Raw genomic sequence first — 20236 nt, forward strand, 5'->3', positions numbered from 1 at the left:
AGGGACTGCCTCTAATGCTCTGTATGTCGTCTTAAGATGAATGTTTTGAAACAATAATAAATGACATTACTTGTCACACAAATTGCTGTCTCTAGGTTTTTGAATCTGTTATTAAAAAGGATAAGGATGGGATTATCCAATACGTTTCAACAGCATTGACTAGTCCTAGGGTGACTTTGTCCCGTCTGGTGGCCAGGATCATGGCCAGTATTTTGGAGTCGGTGTTAAGTATGGGTATGGACATACAAGATGAGCAATTGGTGCAATCTTTGCTTTTTTTGTGTATTAGAGTGATTGATCCTGTCTAGAAAGTATCTAAAAGTGCAGTCTGGCACCTTGAATTAGAAAGATGGAAATGTACACTTTCTTTGGCCTTCAAACAGTTAGCAGAATAACATTTCCTTTTTGGTTTATAGGGTGACTACTCTCTACCAGAAACCAGTTTTTACATCCCCCCTGTGGAACTGCCATACTGGCTGAAGAATGGGAACTACAAGGCCAATGCCATCATGATGCACGAGAGTCGGGAACTGGCTTGCGTCGATCTCTCTTTCTCTTTAAAAACGACATAAAGCTGAGTGAAGCAGCCTTTCAGAATTTACTGCTCAACTTCAGAAGTGTGGGGCGCTAATCAGCAACATTGTTGTCACGTTTATTTTTGTGCTTCATTTTTACTGTTGTAGCAATCCCTGAAGAGGTTGAAAAAAAGTCTGTTTTAGCACTGCCGATCAGTAGTTTCCAATTACTCTTTCTTAATTGTTATTCTCAGTCGTCCTCATCTCGGATAGAAAACATTTAGAACAGACTACTGTCCAAGTGTGTTGTTAAAAAAAACCCGGGTGATACCTGGAGGCCATTCGGCTCAAATGATTTTGAAGCACGATTTATGCTTCTGTAAGCTTTAATAACAATATTAGCTATAATTATATAAGTATCCTCGGTTTTTTGAGAGACGTCAATCACAGTACCTATATATACCATCTTTGCACGTTAATATTTGAACCAATAATATTAAAACGACACAGACTGAAATCTAATCAAATGCAAACTATAGAAATAGTGAAAGAGCATTTTTATAAAATTCCACGGTTGGGCTTTCTCTTGCACATCATTAGCCTAAAACCATATGAAAGAAGAAAATCGAGAATTGTAGAGTTTATGAGGAAGCTGGTGTTTAACAAGCTGATGCTCTTGTAGAAACAGAGCGTGGCGGGGTTGGAGGGGGGGGTGCGGGGGTGGGGGGGATGTAGATCAACTGAAAACTGGTAATTTTTTTAATTAGAAACTTGGAATGAATATATTAAGGTATTGAAGTTTTGCAAAAAATATTTTTTTAAATCAATAATATAAACATTTAACATAAACTTAACATTAATCTTCAGCAGCCAAGATGAAAATTTCTAGGAGGGACTGCTTGAGTCTGTTCACAGACTGGACACAAAGCTGTCCAGTGGCCACAAAGCTGTCCAGTGGCCATTTTGTGTAATTACAGCGTGACAAGTTTACATAGGCAATATCCTATGTGATTTTGTAGGAGTGTTAGAGAGTGGTTAGAATGTGGCACTTGCCATCACAGGGAGTAGTTGAGGCGAATAGCATGGATGCATTTAAGTGGAAGCTAGATAAGTACACGAGGGAGAAAGGAATAGAAGGATATGCTGATAGGGTTAGATGAAATAGGGTGGAGGAGGCTCGTGTGGAGCATAAACACCGGCATGGAGCAGCTGGGCCACATGTTAATTCTAGGTAATTCATATAATGTACAACCATACATGTCAATACTTGGCAGAAATTTTGAAAGTTGAAGTAGACTAACTTAAAAAATAGCTTTCATTAAATCTACATCAAAGAGGCGATGATGAAGTCATTGTTCCTCCTATGTTCCTACACATTTTATTTTCCCTGCTTCCTCACTGTGTTGACCTTATGGCTCATCACCCGATAATATCATCGAACTCATTCTTTCTCAGCAGCATTGCACATCCCAAAACAAATGCAATTTCCAATGTTAGATAAAAAGAAGTGGAGTTGAAGAAGGCCCACCTAGCTCATCCTTCCATAGAGACCTATGGTTCCCCCCACAACAATAGCTAACTACTTCTTGAATGATTACCGAGTTAAATACCTGCACTACCCTACCTGGAAGACAACAACAACAACTTGCATTTATATAGCACCTTTAAAGTAGTAAAACGTCCCAAGGCACTTTACAGGAGCAATTATCAAACAAAATTTGACACCAAGCCACATAAGGAGATAATAGGACAGGTGACCCAAAGCTTGGTTTAAGAGGTAGGTTTTAAGCAGTGCCCCAAAGGAGGAGAGAGAGGTAGACAGGCAAAGAGATTTAGGGAGGAAATTCCAGAGCTTAGGGCCTAGGCAGCTGAAGACATATTCACCAATAGCAGAGCAAAGAAAATTGGGGATGCACAAGGGGCCAGAATTGGAGGAGCACAGAGATTTCAGAGGGTTGTAAGGCTGGAGGAGATTAGAGATAGGGAGGGGTGAGGCCATGGAGGGATTTGAAAACAAGGATGAGAATTTTAAAATTGAGGTGTTGCTGGACTGGGAGACAATGTAAGTCAGCGAACACAGGGGTGATAGGTGAATAGGACTTGGTGGGAGTTGGGCTATGTGCAAGAGCGTTCTGGATGACCTCAGGTTTACGGAGGCTGGTCAGGAAAACATTGGAATAGTCGAATCTAGAGATAACAAATGAATGGATGATGGTTTTGGCAGCAGATGAGCTGAGGCATGGGCAGAGATGGACGATGTGAGGAGTACGCAAAGGGATATAGATAGGTTATGTGAGTGGGCAAAAATTTGGCAGATGGAGTATAATGTGGGAAAATGTGAGGTTATCCACTTTGGTAGGAAGAATAAAAAAGCAAAATATTATTTAAATGGAGAGAGTCTACGGAATGCTGCGGTACAGAGGGATCTGGGGTCCTCGTACATAAAACACAAAAAGTTAGCATGAAGGTACAGCAAGTAATTAGGAAGGCAAATTGAATGTTGGCCCTTATTGCAAGGGGAATGGAGTATAAAAGTAGGGAAGTCTTGCTACAACTGTACAGGGTGTTGGTGTGACCACACCTGGAGTACTGAGTACAGTTTTCATTTCCTTATTTAAGGAAGGATATACTTGCATTGGAGGCAGTTCAGAGAAGATTCACGAGGTTGATTCCTGAGATGAAGGGGTTGTCTTATGAGGAAAGGTTGAGCAGGTTGGGCCTATACTCATTGGACTTTAGAAGAATGAGAGGTGATCTTATTGAAAGATATAAGATTCTGAGAGGGCTTGACAGGGCAGATGCAGGGAGGATGTTTCCCCTCGTGGGGGAATCTAGAACTAGGGGGCATAGTTTACGAATAAGGGGGCACCCTTTTAAAAAGATGAGGAGGAATTTCTTCCCTCAGAGGGTCGTGAATCTTTGGAATTCTCTTCCCCCAGAGAGCTGTGGAGGCTGAGTCATTGAATATATTCAAGGCAGAGATAAACAGATTTTTGAAAAACAGGGGAACCAAGAGCTATGGGGAGCAGACAGGGAAGTGGAGTTGTGGTCAAGATCAGATCTGCCATGATTTTATTGAATGGCGGAGCAGGCTCGAGGGGCCGAATGGCCTACTCCTGCTTCTATTTCTTATGGGGGAAAAATTCAGTTGGTTTGCGCCTCCCGTTAGCACCTTAAGAGGGCGCTAATGGGGCGCAAAGCAACTAGCGCCCAGGCGCGGCGATGTTTGCGCCGCTTGCGAAATTAACTAGACATTTTGCGGTGGTGCTAAACACTACCGCCACGATCTCCTGCGCCGGCAGATCGTGACGTCAGTCGAGTGCGCAACGCCCCGGTAGCGCCCCGGACCGGATATTGAGTGGCGCCCCCTGCATTACCGCCTGCCGCTAGCAACGACAGGTTGAGGGGAGCGTTTTGCAGTCAGGAAGGGACTGGGGGAGCGCTATTTAAAGGCGACCGCTTCCTGCCTTTTTTTGTTGGTGACATTTTTGCATCACGCATTCTGAGAGAGAGATAGAGAGAGACTTCTGGAGAGATTCAACACTGTGTGAAGGAGTTTTGAGTACTGAGCAGCACTTTGCAGGTTCATTTTGATTTGCCCTTCCTTGTATCTATTTAGAAGAGACTGTGGGGGCTGCACTCTGAGCTCTTTCCTTGGGTCTCTCCATTGTTCTTTCCAGCAGGTTTGATGTACAGGTCTCTCCAGGCCGAGATTCAAGGCTGCAATGAGTAGGATGTGGATGGAGAGCAAGATCAACCCTCCCCTTTAAGATAAAAACAGAAAATGCTGGAGAAACTCAGCAGGTCAAGCAGCATCTGTGAAGAGAGAAACAGAGTTAACGTTTCAGGTCGATGACCATTCGTCAGAACTCCCCTTTCAGAATTGGCCGGTGCCAGTGTGTCTGTGTTCCATTGCTGACTGACATCACCTGCGCTTCGCCAGCGCTGTGAGGTAGCGCCTCGCTCCTTGGCCTTTGCGCCTTAAGACAGGTGTGTAGCGCCTGATTTAGCACTCCAATCACCTCCAGGGGCAATAAAAGCCAAGTTTGCTGTCGGAGGTGATAATTAGCGCCAGGCGCTAAGCTTTGTGCACGGCCGATAATGGCGCCCCAAACGGGGCGATACCGAATTTTTCCCCCTATGTTCTTATGATGGTACAGAGGTGGAAGTCGATAGTCTTGGTGATGGAGAGAATATAAGGTTGAAGCTCAACTTAGGAAGATAGTTGCAGGTATTGCTCTAATCACCTTTTGCATGAAGAAGTGTATCCTGACATCAGTTTCCCTTTGAACAGTTTGTACCATTTGTCTCACAATCATGGTTTAACTTGAAATAGTGCTCCAGGTTAGCTTTTTCTATTGTGCTTAATATCCTGTATACCTCTTTAAGGACACCCTTCTCATTTGCCTCCTTTCAAGGCTGAAGTGCCCAAGTTTTGTGAATTAGCTGTATCTGTTTCTTCACATTTCTATTTAAGGCCATGCAGGTCACAAGGAAGAAAGAGCAGTAGAACACGATAATCAGTGTATAGTGCTTACTGCACCAGTCACAGTGTTGGCCATTGACCCTCTGAATGTCTTTCTCTTGTTCCTCCTGAATTCCAACTCTGCTGTCCTATGTGCTATTCCTCCTCCCTACACCCTCACCGTATTAAAATCAATTTCCTACACAAACTCATTCCCGAGATGTCTAAACCATGTAGCTCCCTACCTCTATTAATCGTTCCTTCCTCCTACAATGATCAGGCTTTTTAAACTGGCATCAGTAAGCTTCTACATCTCATCTCTTCTGCACTATTTTAAAACTTGGTGGTGTTCTGCCCTTGAGCTGTTGTCCCTCTCCTGGGTTTCTGTATTAAGAATAAATAAATCCTCTTCAGTTCTTGTTACGCAAATGTAACCGATAGAAGCAATGGTATTTTCTTGTATAAGACAATAAATAGATCCCAAAATCTCTTCTACTTTAATCACAAGTTACCTTATCACTGCTGGGTGATCATGTGGTAGACAATGTAAATTTAAAACAGTAAATTGTCAGTTGAGGGAACACCACGCAATGTTTGCTGTGAAGACTGTAAATGGAACAAGACCCCTGAATGTCCAAGACTCCTTTTTGGACTCACTGAATGGAATGGACATCCATTGACTGTGAAGAATGTTACACCAATGGCAGTTTGCGAATATATCATGTGAATATTTGGAAATTTCAGGCTCACTAACATAAAAATAGCTCTCATTAATTTTTGGGTTTCTGTTGCACTTCCGGTGAAGTTACAGCTCTAAGGAAATTTACGGTCTATGACCCATCACTTCATCTTGGAGTACTGGGGTAAATTTTCTGAATGAGTGTTCTCCGTGCAGAGATTTGTTGAGAGCATGAATTTACCCGGATCTTAATTTTAGTGGGCATAAAATTGTCCAGGATGCACTAACCTCTGCGCCTGAATTCCCAGAGGTCTGATGGGAACAGTAAATCATAAAATAACTTTATTGTGCCTTTCTCCGTGACAAACGTGCTTATTCCCTGTGTGTATTTCATACTGTCACTAACAAGGAATCAGATAACCCACTGCGAGGAAGTTAATGAGTACAGTCACGAACAGACCTGCATCATGTGATTTGCCCCAGGTCTGTTCCAACTTATAATCATTGCTCTGACACCCTGTTCAGCTTCTTCTTGTAAAACACACCTTATCTGTTTTATCCTTATGTATTACTATTTGGTATGTATATCATATATCTACATATATATCTGCAGAACACCAAGAATAAAGTAGAGGAACAATAGCCACTGTTTTCACTCCTGCACCTACACAGGGACTTATGAATGCTCAGAACTGGAAAAGATCATTGTGGTGCATCTGGCTGATCCCAGTGTCTTGGAAATATCACATCCCATCATACTCTTCCAGCAGCTGAGTTTTGAACACGTTGGAGTTACAGAGGGTGGAGGTGAGGGACCAGCAAGGAGAACATTGGAGGAGTTAAGTCTAGAGGTGACAAAAGTGTGCAGAGAGGTTGCAACAACAGTGGGATGAAGCAGGGGCACAGACAGGAAATGCTGTGGAAGGAAGTAGTTTTGGTAAAGGATAGAATGTGGCATTTGAAGCTCAACCATGGGTTGAACAGGATGCCAAGATTTCACATGGTCTGGTTCAGCCTGAGCAAGTGGCTGGGAGAGGGGTGGGGTCGGAGGAGAGTATTTCAAGAGTGAACTCCCTTCTGGAACAGAAGGGTGGGGGAGATTATTGGCAAGAAAATAAAAGACTGCAATGTTCCTAAATAGATATCCATGAAAGACATTCACATCTTCTTAGGAGCTGCAGTAGACCGTCAAGTTAATTTGTGCAGTAATATTTTGTAGTTCATTAAGGGACTTTATCCTAAGGGGTAAAAATTGGGTGGTGTCCCCTTTGGGGTGCTACCATTGCTGGGGCGCTAATTTTAGCACCCTGAAAAAGTTAGCGCCCCCCACAGCTGATTTTCCCAAGTAGCGCCCCCAGAGGGAGGAGGGGCACTGCTAGCCAATATCGTGCTGCGGCACATTGCGTCGCGGTACTGCAGGCCTTCCTCCCCTTATTAAAGGGGAGCGGCCTGGCGCAGCGCGTCCCGGTGCCCAGCTGGGCCACCAGGGATTGGGAGTGCTGGCAAATGAGCCTGGCACTTAAGAGGAATGCTGGCCTCATGGAGAACTGCCAGCAAACGAGCCTGGCATTCAAGAGGAGTGCCGGCCTCACAGAGAACAGCCGGCACCCCACGGGGGGGGGGGGGGGGTGCTTCACGGGAGCCGGGGACAGCACCGGGGACAGGTGCTGGCAGGCGGCCAGCAACAAAAATGGCCGCCCGCCACCTCCCCTTTAACTAGCGCCGCCCGGGTCACAAGTAGGCACCCTAGACCTTGGCGGACATAGCACGGGCAGGGCGCTGCGCACGGCAATGACGTCATCGCCAGCGGCGCGGCGCTAAAGGTTAGCGCCACCGCTAACCTCCGGCTGAATTTTGCAGGAGGCGTTAATGGCACCGCGCCCAGGCGCGAGTTGATTTGCGCCCTGGGAGCCGCAAATCAACCAAATTTAGCCCCCTTATTAAACTGTTTGGGTTGCTGCATATTTATGTATATTTGCTGAAAGATTCAATTCAGATCTTCAATGACTGACTATATTTACAGGGAAACTTTAAAATTACTGAGACATTCAAAGTGATGGAAGATTATTTTGTTTTCAGAGAGACTACTCAGTTCCTGAGATCTCAATTTCAGTCCCAAAAGCTCATCTGCCATTCTTCATGAGCAAGGAGAACTACAAGCTTACTATAGCAGTCTTTAGTGATTCACAAGAAATATGTTGCCTTAAATTGTCATTGTCTATAATAGCCAGCTAATTTGTAACACCGTTAATATTACTAATATATTCCATATATAGCAGCATATCTACTATCTGCAAGTCATCTCTTTCTAGCCTCTGGCTTTTTTTTTGGCCCCTCTTAGCATCTCCCTGAACTTTGAATGATCATCCTTTTAACTATCGGCTGGCTGGATATCATCTCGACACTGATCCGCCAAGGTCCATCTCTTTGCATTTCCCAAAAGGACTTCCTAGCACTACGTCACTTGCCCTAAGTGTTGCAGTGGTGGCACAATTATTGTCTTCAAATTCCACTTTGCTTTCTCCCTGCACTCCTGGCTCTTTTTCTATTTTTCAACACCTTGACCTGGAAATTTGGGAGCATTTTTGGGTGCTCCCCCTCCAATCAGGGCAAATACCCTGCGGCAGAATGGAGAGGGCCAAGGAGCCCTGGATATTGGGCTTCCGACCTCATTAGAATAAAGACGGTGCTGCGGCAGGAGATCGAGCTCGGGGATCTCGTAGCCAGGAGATCAGAGGGAATGGGGATTTTTGGGGGAGGCTGTGCTCCTCCTGGCTCCACATTCAAAGATAAGTAGCTTACCTATTTTGTTGCATGCATTCTATAGGGTTGGTTTCCCTGAGGGCAGCCCACGGTGGCCATTTGTGAGTAGTGCACATTCATAAAATTAGCCCTTACATATCTTCCAATGGTTTCTCCTTTCTTGCCTACATGGTCACCATTGGGTACTCCACGGCTCTGCATTCAGTTTCCTCCTTTAGAAACATCAGCCAGAAGCATGGATTCATGGGGGGTAGAGTTTCCGCAATCGGCGATCCGGGCACAAATTGTGGCCAAAATTGCGTTAGTTTTGAGAAGTATTTTTTTTCTTGAGTTTCTGCTCAAACTCATTTGCATATCATTGAATGTGAAATACACCATGAACCAGTGCAATCGGGTAGCGTTTTAGTATGTAATTAAAAAAAAAATTGCTTTAAAAAAATATTCTTTGATATATTTAAGAGTGTTAACTTGGTGCAGTTTGATTAATACAACGGAAAATGGGTTTATCACAAAAATAAGCATTTTTAATCAGAGTGCCTAGTCCAGCACCTGTGAGTAACCCTATTTTAAATAACTGAAAATGACTTTAAAAAATGATACAGAACCACGTCCCAGTTATATTGGTATACAGTAGTCAGTTTTTTAGTAAATTAAAATACATTGGCCTAGAAATTCAGTGGGCTGCGCCACCCGTTAGCGCCTTAAGAGGGCGCTAAGTGGGTCGGAAGCCACTGGCCATGCCTCCCGCTAAATTTAGCGGGACGCTAATGGCGGCGCTAGCCATTAGCGCTGCGCCGCTACCGATGACGTCATCGGTGTGCGCAGCGCCCCGCTACTGCCCCAATCGCAATATTTAGTTGCGCCCCCTGCTTTAACGCCGGACGCTATTTGCGAACGGTTCAGGGGGCCTACCTGCGGCGGTAGAGGTGCTAATTAAAGGAGAGGTGCGGGGGCGGCCATTTTTTTTGCTGGCCGCCTGCTAGCACCTCTCCGCACTGCCGTCCCCGGCCTCCTGAGCACCCCCCCCCGCGGAGTGCCGACTGCATTCCAAGAGCCCGGCACTTCTCCTCGGTGCCGGGCTCTTTTGCCGGCACTCGCGATCCTCGATCGCGCTGCACAAGGCCCCTCCCCTTTAAGAAGGGGAGGAAGGCCTGCAGTAGCACAGCACGCCATGCCGCAGCGTGTGGCGCTGCGGCACGTTGCGCAGCGATCTTAGCTGCAGCGCCCCAAGAGGGATGCGGGGCGCCTCCAGTAGTGCCGCGCTTCCTTCTGGGGCGCGCAAAGTGAATTTCCGGCGGGCAGCCGCGACTACTTCCTGGGTGCTGCTTTTGGTGCCCTGGCGAGGCTGCCGCCCCAAACAGGGCGCTACTGAATTTCTAGGCCATTATATTCAAAAGCTTTTAAAACATGCCTATTAGTGTCCTTGCCCCATAATAAAAACTTTAATTTTTATAGCCTCCTTGAAGGCCTGCAAACAAGCGCAATTAGCAGAAACTCCCAATGGTGATTAATTTGATCTGGGGTGTGGCTACTTTTGTGGGTGGGGCTTTCTTCTTGCACAATTTGTTTTCAAACTAGCGCAATCGATCGCGGAAACTTGAGTCACACTAAACTTAATTTACGCTTAAAACTCCGCGATCTTTTGCGCTGGTTTTGGCGATTTCGGGTGGATTGAGCTGAAAAAACCTGCGCAACCGAGCGGAAACTCCAGGCCAATTTTATGCATGCCGTTGGCACCCAGCTTTACCTTTCCACCTCTTCCTTGCAAATCAAAGGCTATTGCTTGACTATCCATATGCCCGTCTGACAACTTGGGTGCGATCTTGCCAGCCAGGTGGGTATGGAGGCGGACTGCCGGGAAAATGGAAGAATTTGGGGACGGGTGCCCAACCCGCCCCCAACCCACCTCCATGCCATCTTGCCAGGAGGCAGGTAGCCGTTCCGCACCGGGTCCCGTCTCCTTGGAGGCGGGAAGGGGATTACAGCCACTTAACTGCCTGTTAGCAGGTAGTTAACAGGCAGATAAGAGGATTATCCCCATTTTACCCACAAAAGTGTGGGCTTCCCGAAGGCTGCGAACCCTGCCAGGGTCATCGAGGCAAGTAGTGGATCTGCGGGGGTCGGAGGGGTGCAAAAGTGCACTGTGAAGGTAAGTGATGGGTGTAAGTATGGAGAGGTGAGTATGTGAGGTAAGTGGAAAGAGTTAGAAAAAGTTTACTTATATTTGTTTCTTCCTGCAGGCTTCAAGAGCTGGGTATGCGGAGAGTCTTGCACCTCCGCGGCAGAGATGACAGTTGGCCATTGCATTCTCCAATGCAACAACCATCTAATTTCTGCAAAAGAAAGAGGTTTGATGAGTCTTGAATTCAAGAACTCATCAAACTACAGAGAATGTTAATGTTTGACAGCTTCACAGAGTTGTCAAACGATGACAATTCATCTGTCAAAAATTTTTGACAGATGAAACGTCATACGCTGACGTTCTCTGTAACCGGCTTTCCCTTAATTGGCATGCTAAGCCCACTGGGCAGGCTTAACAAGGTCAATCAAGGAAAAATAGCGTGGGTTGGCCACAAATCGATGGAGGCGGGACATTGACCCGACAAGCAAAATCAGCAAAATTGGCAAAATCGCCCCCCAAATCTTGGATAAATCAAAAATCCCTCCTTTTAACTTCATTAACATCCCTAATTGCTATCTTTGGCTAACTCTAATGTTATGGAACCTTGGCGTATTGCTTAATCTGGAGTTTAGTTTTCGTTCCCACATCCATCCTGTTACCAAGTGAAGTAAGAGATTAAAATTGAGCGTAACAGGGCATGTTTAGTAGAACTCAATCGCGGCCACAGAATGTTTAAAGATGAAGTGTACTAATTATTTGTATGTTTAATTGCAGAAATGACCCTACCGGTTTAGAGAGATGAAACTTACAAAGGGAGACACTGGCATAACCCTAGTCTGGAGAAACGAAACTTAGTAGGGGCCAGAAAGGGAATGACTCGTTTCCCAGAAGTCACATGACTGGATGACTCATTTCCAAGAAATCAGAGGGTCTGCATGCCTCCTTCAGTGGAAAATGAAACTTATCTTATAGGTTATTTTGTATGAGTTAGACACTCCTAGATAGTGATTAATGTATAGACTTTCAAATCGATTGGATCTCTGAAGAGGGAGGGCTTGCAAAATGTGTATAACTGTGTAGATCTTGAGAGGTTCAGTGGAGGTGAGACTCGCATTGGGATGCGAGAAACTCTCCCCAGGCCTGATTAAACTGTTTTGACTTCAATTATTGGGTCTGTCTTTCTTTCAACAAGCCAGTGACGTCGACACTGTATATCACTTAGTCCGCATTTTGGGGGCTTACGTCACCAAGACTGTCTTTATTCAACTTTGAAACATTGCCTACCCCATCGCTACCTCTTCCCCACTGCTGCTGAGACTCAGTTATATACCTTCATCACTTTGGGATTCAACTTCTCTAATGCTTTCCTTGCCTGCCTGCTTCCATCCTCCATAAGTTACAACTCAGTCAGAATGCAGCTGCCCAAGTCTTTACCTGCATTTCCATCACTCAAGGCTCCATTGGCTCCCAGTGCTCTTCCGTATCAATTTTAAAATCATCATTATCCTTACTTTCAAATGCCTTTATGGCTTTGCCCGATCCTACCTCAGTGATCTCCTTGATTGCATCCTTCACTTCTCTGATATTGATTGGTTCCTTGTGTCCTAGCATCTTTACTGTACCCGAGGCCACTCTTTCAGACACCATGCCACTGCCCTCTGGAAAACCCTCACAACATCCTTCCACCTTACCTCCTTGCTTTCTGCTTTCAAAATTATTGTAAAACTTTTATCTTTACTCACTTTTTTAGCAACACTCCATATTGCATCTATGCTCGGTGTCCAATTTTATTTTCTCTGCTAATGTAACACCCTTATTTAAAAAGGGTAGTAGGCAGAAGGCTGGAAACTATAGACCAGTTAGCCTAACATCTGTGGTTGGTAAAATTTTAGAGTCCATTATTAAGGAGACAGTAATGGGACATTTGGATAAACATAATTTAATAGGACAAAGTCAGCATGGTTTTATGAAGGGGAAGTCATGTTTGACAAATTTGCTTGAGTTCTTTGAGGAAGTAACATACAGGGTGGATAAAGGGGAACCAGTGGACGTAGTGTATTTAGACTTCCAAAAGGCATTTGACAAGGTGCCACACAAAAGATTATTGCTCAAGATAAAAAATCATGGGATTGGGGGTAATATTCTGGCATGGGTGGAGGATTGGCTATCTAACAGAAAGCAGAGAGTTGGGATAAATGGTTCGTTCTCAGACTGGCAATCAGTAACTAGTGGTGTTCCGCAGGGGTCAGTGCTGGGTCCCCAACTCTTTACAATCTTTATTAATGATTTGGAGGAGGGGACCGAGTGTAACATATCAAAGTTTGCAGATGATACAAAGATGGGAAGGAAAGTAGTGAGTGAGGAGACATAAAAAACCTGCAAAGGGACATAGACAGGCTAAGTAAGTGGGCAGAGATTTGGCAGATGGAATACAATACTGGAAAGTGTGAGGTTATGCACTTTGGCAGGAAAAATCATAGAGCAAGTTATTATCTTAATGGCAAGAAACTGGAAAGTACTGTAGTACAAAGGGATCTGGGGGTCCTGGTGCACGAAACTCAAAAAGTTAGTATGCAGGTGCAGCAAGTGATCAAGAAGGCCAATGGAATGTTGGCTTTTATTGCTAGGGGGATAGAATATAAAAACAGGGAGGTATTGTTGCAGTTGTACAAGGTATTGGTGAGACCGCACCTGGAATACTGCATACTGTTTTGGTGTCCATACTTAAGAAAAGACATACTTGCTCTCGAGTCAGTATAAAGAAGGTTCACTCGGTTAATCCCAGGGATGAAGGGGTGGACATATGAGGAGAGGTTGAGTAGATTGGGACTCTACTCATTGGAGTTCAGAAGAATGAGAGGCGATCTTATTGAAACATATAAGATTGTGAAGGGGCTTGATCGGGTGGATGTGGTGAGGATGTTCCCAATGATGGGTGAAACTAGAACTAGGGGGCATAATCTTAGAATAAGGAGCTGCTCTTTCAAAACTGAGATGAGGAAAAACTTCTTCACTCAGAGGGTAGTAGGTCTGTGGAATTTGCTGCCCCAGAAACATGTGGAAGCTACATCATTAAATAAATTTAAAACAGAAATAGACAGTTTCTTAGAAGTAAAGGGAATTAAGGGTTACGGGGAGCGGGCAGGAAATTGGACATGAGTCTAGGTTCGGAACGGTCATGGCCCTGTGGGTAACTGAGCGGGCCCAGGGGCCGTGTAGCCTGGTTCTGCTCCTACTTCTTGTGTTCTAATTCTGTGTTAGATTTCAGGAGATGGTTCTATTCCTGTTCCTGGCTGGGGTGGAGATCACCTTTTACAGAAGGTAAGTACTGTAGAAAATATAGGGACAGTGATCTCCTGGACGAGCTTCGATCGCCTAGATGGGTCGGAGAGGAATTTCCCAGATTTTTTTCTCCCAAATTGGCCATTGGGTTTTTTATCTGGTTTTTCGTCTCTCCCAGGAGATCACATGGGTTCGGGAGGGATGTAGAGTGATAGTAGATTTGAGGTTAGGATTAGATCAGCCATGATCTTATTGAATGGTGGAGCAGGCTTGAGGGGCCGATTGGCCTACTCCTGCTCCTATTTCTTATGTTCTTCCTATGGCGGGAGGGTTTTACGGGCTCCCACAACCCATACGAGGGGGGGTGCCACCTACACCCATGGACGCAAGTATCCCACTGGATGTCAACCCAGAATTTAGAGCCGGAGCTCCAACTCCACTTGCCGGGACTGGCTGGAGCGGGGTTCGAAACCCTACGCCTTCTGGCCCAGTGGCGGGGATGCTACCGCTACGCCAAAGGCCCACTCCCGACAGACAGGTAAACAAGTACATACACTAACACAGACACACAGGGCTCAATTTTAACTCTCAGGCAGGATTGAGGCAAAGCGAGCGCCTCATTAGCATGCCGCTTGTCCACTTCCTGACCCGAAACGGCTGGAAAGTCAGCGAGGAGCGGCTGCCTGGATATTAAACTTGGGTGGCGTGAGGCCGCCACCAGGGACCCAGAGAAACAGTCCTCGGCACAAGGTAAGAGTTCTGGGAAAGGAATCTTGGTTGTGAGGGGTGGCGGCAGGGGGGGTTAGGTGGGGAAGCCAGAGGCAGAGGAGGCCCGGAATTTTTTTTTAACTTACCTTATTGGCTCTCTTCCAGCCATGGCTTCTGTTTAGTAGGTTTGGCCTGGCAGGGAAGCTATCACTCCTCCCAGGCCTCAGATTACAATAGTAGATCGGGCCCCCGATTATGTCATTTGGAGACCGATCTGTATAGTTAAGAGGACCCCGTTTGCTTGGAGCGGGTGTCCTTGCCGTCAGCAATCTGAAACATTAACCTACTTTTTCTCTTTACAGATGCTGACCGACCTGCTTTATATTACCAATAACATCTGAAAGGAGTGGGTAATTGCCCTGCTCCATTTGAACTGTCCTCCCACCGCCCCAACACCCCTCACCCAGGTGGTGTGGGGGGAAGAGTTAAAATTGACTCCACTGAGTCAGAGAAAGACATCCAAACACATACACAGTCATGCAGAGTAGATACAGTTACAGACAATGTTACTGAGATGTGCTCTTACTCAGCCAGTTAATAGATTCTAATAAACACTCATATCCAAATCAAATCAGTGGAAATGCAACTGAGGACAAGTTAACAGCTTGGATCTAGATTACTGAAGGGTTTACACCTGAAACGGTAACCTACCTTTTCTCTTTACAGGTGCTGACATACCTGCTGTATAGTTCCAATAACATCTGACTCATTGGGCTGGATTGTCATTCAGGTGCGGGTTGGTGTCGTGTAATCCACATTTCGTGTTATCCACACAAATCAGATTCCATGTGGGAGATTAATGCAATTTTAACAAAATTGCCCAATTGAGTTCCAGCGTGTGGGAACCCATAGCAAATGAGTTTCTCCAGTCTGAAAGTCACCCCCGATGACGTCATCATTGCTGCTGCAATTAAGGTCTGCAACAAGCCTTGCTTCTTCTGCAGACTGCCAACCTTTTGGCATTTGCTGATACACTGAGCTGGAGGCAGAATGGCCACAGAAAGACCGAGGTCTGCACCCCGATTCGACGACGTTGCCCTGCAAGCTTCAGTGGAGGGAGCAAGAGCTCACAAGGAGGTGCTCTTCCCTTCATCAGGGAGGAAGAAGCCTCCCCAGCAGACAAAGGCTGTGTGGCTGCAAGTGGCAGAGAAGGTCAACTCCTTGTCGACTACATGCAGAACCTGGATACAGTGCAGGAAGAGATTTCATGACCTTCAGCGCACTGGAAAAGTGAGTATGAATTTCCCATCACTCTCAATTTGATCCCTATTGCCTTTCCTCACCAGCACTCAGCTTTAGCAATCTCTTCCTCCACATCCCACTTGACACTGACATCCATGCACCCTTACCCATTCCCTCTCTCTCTATGGTCACATTCACCTAACTATTCGACTATGCAGCCCTCACACTCCCTATCACTCTGATGCTATGAAAACAACTGACAACACACAGAGAGGGCCCTTGGTCTTGCCACCTCACTCCATCTTTGTCTCCTTCTAAGCATCTATGCTATGGATTCTCTACACTCACTCCTTCATTCTCACTCAACCTCTACTTGTCTCCCTCATTGCAGGAAAAGAGAGCTCACAATAAAATAGAATGAGCGAGGACAGGAGGAGGGCCACCATCAGTAGCTCACCTCACCCTCTGGGAGAAGGCGGTCCTGGAGATCGTAGGACTGGAGGATGACGCGCATGTGGGGGACGGAGAGACGGGTGCATCACAGCAAGCTGATGACAGAATAGGTTTCCATCTCCCTTACTGACATTGCATGAGTCGCTGATAATGTTTCGGAAGCTCTAACAGATGGACTAATGATCATCAGCATTATGCAATGTGCGTGTAATCTTGGCATCACATCTCTGACTCTTTCCTTTACTCCCCCACAGGACCATCGCAAGCACCCGTCCCCACTAGCCAGGAGGAACAGCCTGAGCCTGAAGACCCCTCAGAGGAAGCTGCAACCTCTGAGGGCGCAGCGTCAGCAGAATTCAGCGCACCCAGCATCAGCGCAGACACTCACACCTCGGTGGGACCTTCGGGACATAGAGTAGTATTGTCACCTGGTGTATCACAGCTCACAAGTGAGCATCAGCAGATTGTGGAGACAGGGACAGCAGTGGAGAGTCCTAGTCGGAGGGCGCAGGACTCTTCCAGCTCGGCTCAGCTGCATGTCAACCCTCTGCCTCTGGGTCCATCCACAGTATCAGCGGTGATGGCACTCCAGGAAAAGATGCAGGAGTCTCTGGCAGGTTTTGTCTCCAGGGTCGCTGCGAGTGTGGAGCGAATGGAAGAGTCCATAGTGAACAAGAGCAGAGCCTTTGTGGAGTCATTGGCGCATGAACGCATCACCACGGAAAGGATGGCAACCTCCGTGGAAGGGATGGCTACAGTAGATGAGGGGATGGCTACGGCCATGGAGGAGGTAAGTCGCCAGAGTGTTGAAAACATGGTGAGTGTTCAGAATAGACTGACATCTCTGGAGGAGCGATGGGCAGCTATTGGACAGAGAAACCAGACCTTCATGGCAGTCCCTCTGAGTAGGACTGCCAGTGCAGATACGGGTCCCCAAGGCCCCCCTGATGTGCAGCAAGGTGCTCTCAAGTCACTTGCAAGCGATGAGGGAGACCTGACCCATGAGAGGGAATTTGGTGGCAGACATCAAGGAAGTGGGGGCTCCTCTCCAAGTGCTCACACTTCCATGCCACTGCAGAGCCCTCGGTCAGAGCCCCACCAGAGTCCACACCCAACTGAGATCGGCATCTCAACCCCTGCACAGCCGCAGGAGCAGTAGACTGTTGACGAGCCCTCACAGGTTCGCCACCCCAGAGGACACCCACCAAAGGTGTCGAGACAGGAGCTGCAAGAAAGTCAGCAAGGGGCCTCCACATCTGCTGAAGCCACAGGGGAAGCACCACGTAGGAGCACACGTAAGAGAAAGATACTGCACAAATAGTCACAAGGGTAGTCACTTGGGTGAAATTTGATGTTTTATGTTTAAAAGCCATCATATGAATCATGTACATAAAAAATCTGATGGCTACTGCTGTAGTTGTGGCATGTGTCATTTCGCGAATTGGACTTCCACATTGAGGGCTTAGGATTCCTAGCAATTGTCAGTATGGTGGTCAAATTGCTAGGAATCAGCTGGTTCGTGGCCATTGTCGATGCTCAGGTAAGAAGATGCGAGGCAAAAGTGCTTGACTGGCTAGGCTAAGCAAATCTGGCCAAGGTGAGTGCGTTCCTTGCATCCCGGACAGCTATGTTCTCGTGTACTGCTGCACCTGGTTGATGGGCCTCTGCAGGATGTTTGTTTTCGCTCTCCTCCTCCTCCTCCTCCTCATCTGAGGAGGATATGTGAGCAGCCACTTGGTCCTCCGGAATCTGCAAGCCACGACGCTTTGCCATGTTGTGAAGTGCACAGCAAACCATGATGATTCTGGAGACCCTGGCTGCTGAGTACTGCAGGTCTCCACCTGATCTATCCAGGCATCTGAAGCGCATCTTCAGCAAACCGATGGTTTGCTCGATTATGGCTCTGGTGGACATGTGGCTGGAGTTGTAGCTCTCCTCAGCTTTGTTGGATGGTCTCCTCAATGGTGTCATTAGCCACGTCCTTGGGGGATAGCCCCTGTCTCCAAGTAGCCATCCGTTAAGTTGGTCTGGCGGATTGAATAGCAGAGGCACACTAGACTGGTGCAGTATGAAGGTGTCATGGCAACTGCCAGGGTATTTTGCACAAACATGCAAAATTTTCTTCTTGTGGTCACACACCAGCTGAACGTTAAGGGAGCGGAAGCCCTTGCGATTGACAAAAATACCTGAATTGTGAAGGGGTGCCTTAAGGGCCACATGTGTGCAGTCAACGGCGCCCTGCACCCTTGGAATGCCTGCCAGATGAGCTAATCCAACCGCACGTGACGTGACACTTGCTCGATCCTTGGTGTAATGGATGTGATTGTGCGCGAGGGCAAAGAGGGCATCGGTTACCTGCGTGATGCAAGTGTGTGCGGTCACCTGGGAGATGCCGCTGATGTCTGCTGCTGATCTCTGGAATGAGCCTGAGGCAAAAAGTTGAGTGCAGTGGTGACTTTGATGGCCACTGGTAAGGGTTGTCCACCTGGTCCTCTGGCCTGCAGGTCTTGTTGCAGCATTACGCAAATGTCACCCACTACCTCTCGCGAAAGTCGGAGCCGCCTTTGGCACTGCTGCTCAGACATGTTGAGATAGCTGACCCTGTGTCTGTAGACCCTGTTTGGGGGTATCTCCTGCGCCGACCGGCTTCCAAGTGCTGGCCCCTTCTGGCCTGTGCATCTTCAGGTGGGTGAGCAGCAGCCTGGTACTCCTGTTGTTGCTGCTGCTGTTGGGGCTGCTGCTGTTGTTGCTGCTGCTGTTGGGGCTGCTGTTGTTGTTGCTGCTGTTGTTCAGCTTCATCTAATATCCAGAAGGGAATGAAATAAATGGCTCCCATGCTTCTGGTAGATGCCTCAGTTGAGGAAGCGCTCAGTGAAGGTGGTGAGAGGGGTTTCCCAGGAGGTCACACTGGAGATGGGTGTCAGCCTCCAAACTTCCACAGCTGTGCTTATGCCTTCTAAAAGTTCCCCCAGACCTGAGACCACTAAGTCCTACCACCTGTAAATGATGGCTGATCAAATCTCCTCTTTAATGGCTGACCTGCAGCTGATAGTCAGCAATCCAATTGTGCTCCCGCCAGGTTTCACCTACGTGTTTCCCACCGGGCGTGTTTCACGTGGGAAAAGGGTTAAAATCGCAAGGGTCATTCAAAATGTCATTATAGAGGCAATTTAGTGCTTGTTAAGGGCCTTAATGGCCTATCCCGTCTCTTAGAGGCGGGACGGAGACGGGACCATCAGACACAAATGTTTGAAAATTGCGTGGAGGCGGGATGGAGGCGGTGTAGGGCCCACCCTCCAGTTTTTGCAATATTAACCACCCGCACGCCTCCAATCCCGCCTCCACGGCCCAATGAAAATCTTGCCCATTGTCAAGTGACTCATTTCTTGTTCTCGGACTATTTAATTTTGCATTGGTACATCGAATAGTCCATTGGAGGATGCAATTTACTAAAGCAGTAAAACAAAATGTGGGAAAACTAAAACTTGTTTCCCTAGCTGAGGGCGCAGCAGTGCTGGGTGACCACAGAATTTACAGGCAAACTGCCTGTGACTCAGAAGGCCCAGTATCTGAATTGCAGCAAAAAACTGATGCCAAGGTCACTGAATGCTAAAGGTTTGTTAGCATGGCCCGGTACATGTTGCCAGGCTTGTTATATACAGTAGAAATTACAATGGCCACCTTCCCCCCACCAGACCAAAAGTTTCAGCAATAATCATATGATTAATCAAATATCCGAATTTCATTGTTATTGCCATTTCAGTTTCAATTATGACAGAGTACAGTGAGGCGTAATGAAGAAATTCTGCATTGATTCACTTTAATTTGTACACACACACATTCTTAAGTATTCGGCAGCCCACATCTTTCAACTATTCCTTGTATTCTTGGGGTGTGAGTAAAGTGCATACATTTTACCACTGATAATAATACTCATAAAATGCAAGATTATCTACCATACATGCTCCTCCTGTCCTTTGAATGGAAGCAATGCCCACATACCCAGC

At 46.7% G+C, this 20236-nt stretch overlaps 1 protein-coding gene across 1 annotated transcript in view; it reads left to right on the forward strand.

The window, feature by feature from the left end:
• LOC147114173 (ganglioside GM2 activator-like) overlaps positions 1-726 on the forward strand; it is a 48042-nt gene extending 47316 nt beyond the window's left edge. The window contains exon 4 of the mRNA XM_085994062.1: positions 417-726. Within this exon, the coding sequence (XP_085850188.1) occupies positions 417-572 (156 nt within the window). The 3' untranslated portion in view covers positions 573-726. The remainder of the gene's footprint in view (positions 1-416) is intronic.
• Positions 727-20236: the final 19510 nt, after the last annotated feature.

Source organism: Somniosus microcephalus, chromosome 8, assembly GCF_052327205.1.
Source record: "Somniosus microcephalus isolate GS21.2 chromosome 8, FLI_Smic_1.0, whole genome shotgun sequence".
NCBI classification, from domain to species: domain Eukaryota; kingdom Metazoa; phylum Chordata; class Chondrichthyes; order Squaliformes; family Somniosidae; genus Somniosus; species Somniosus microcephalus.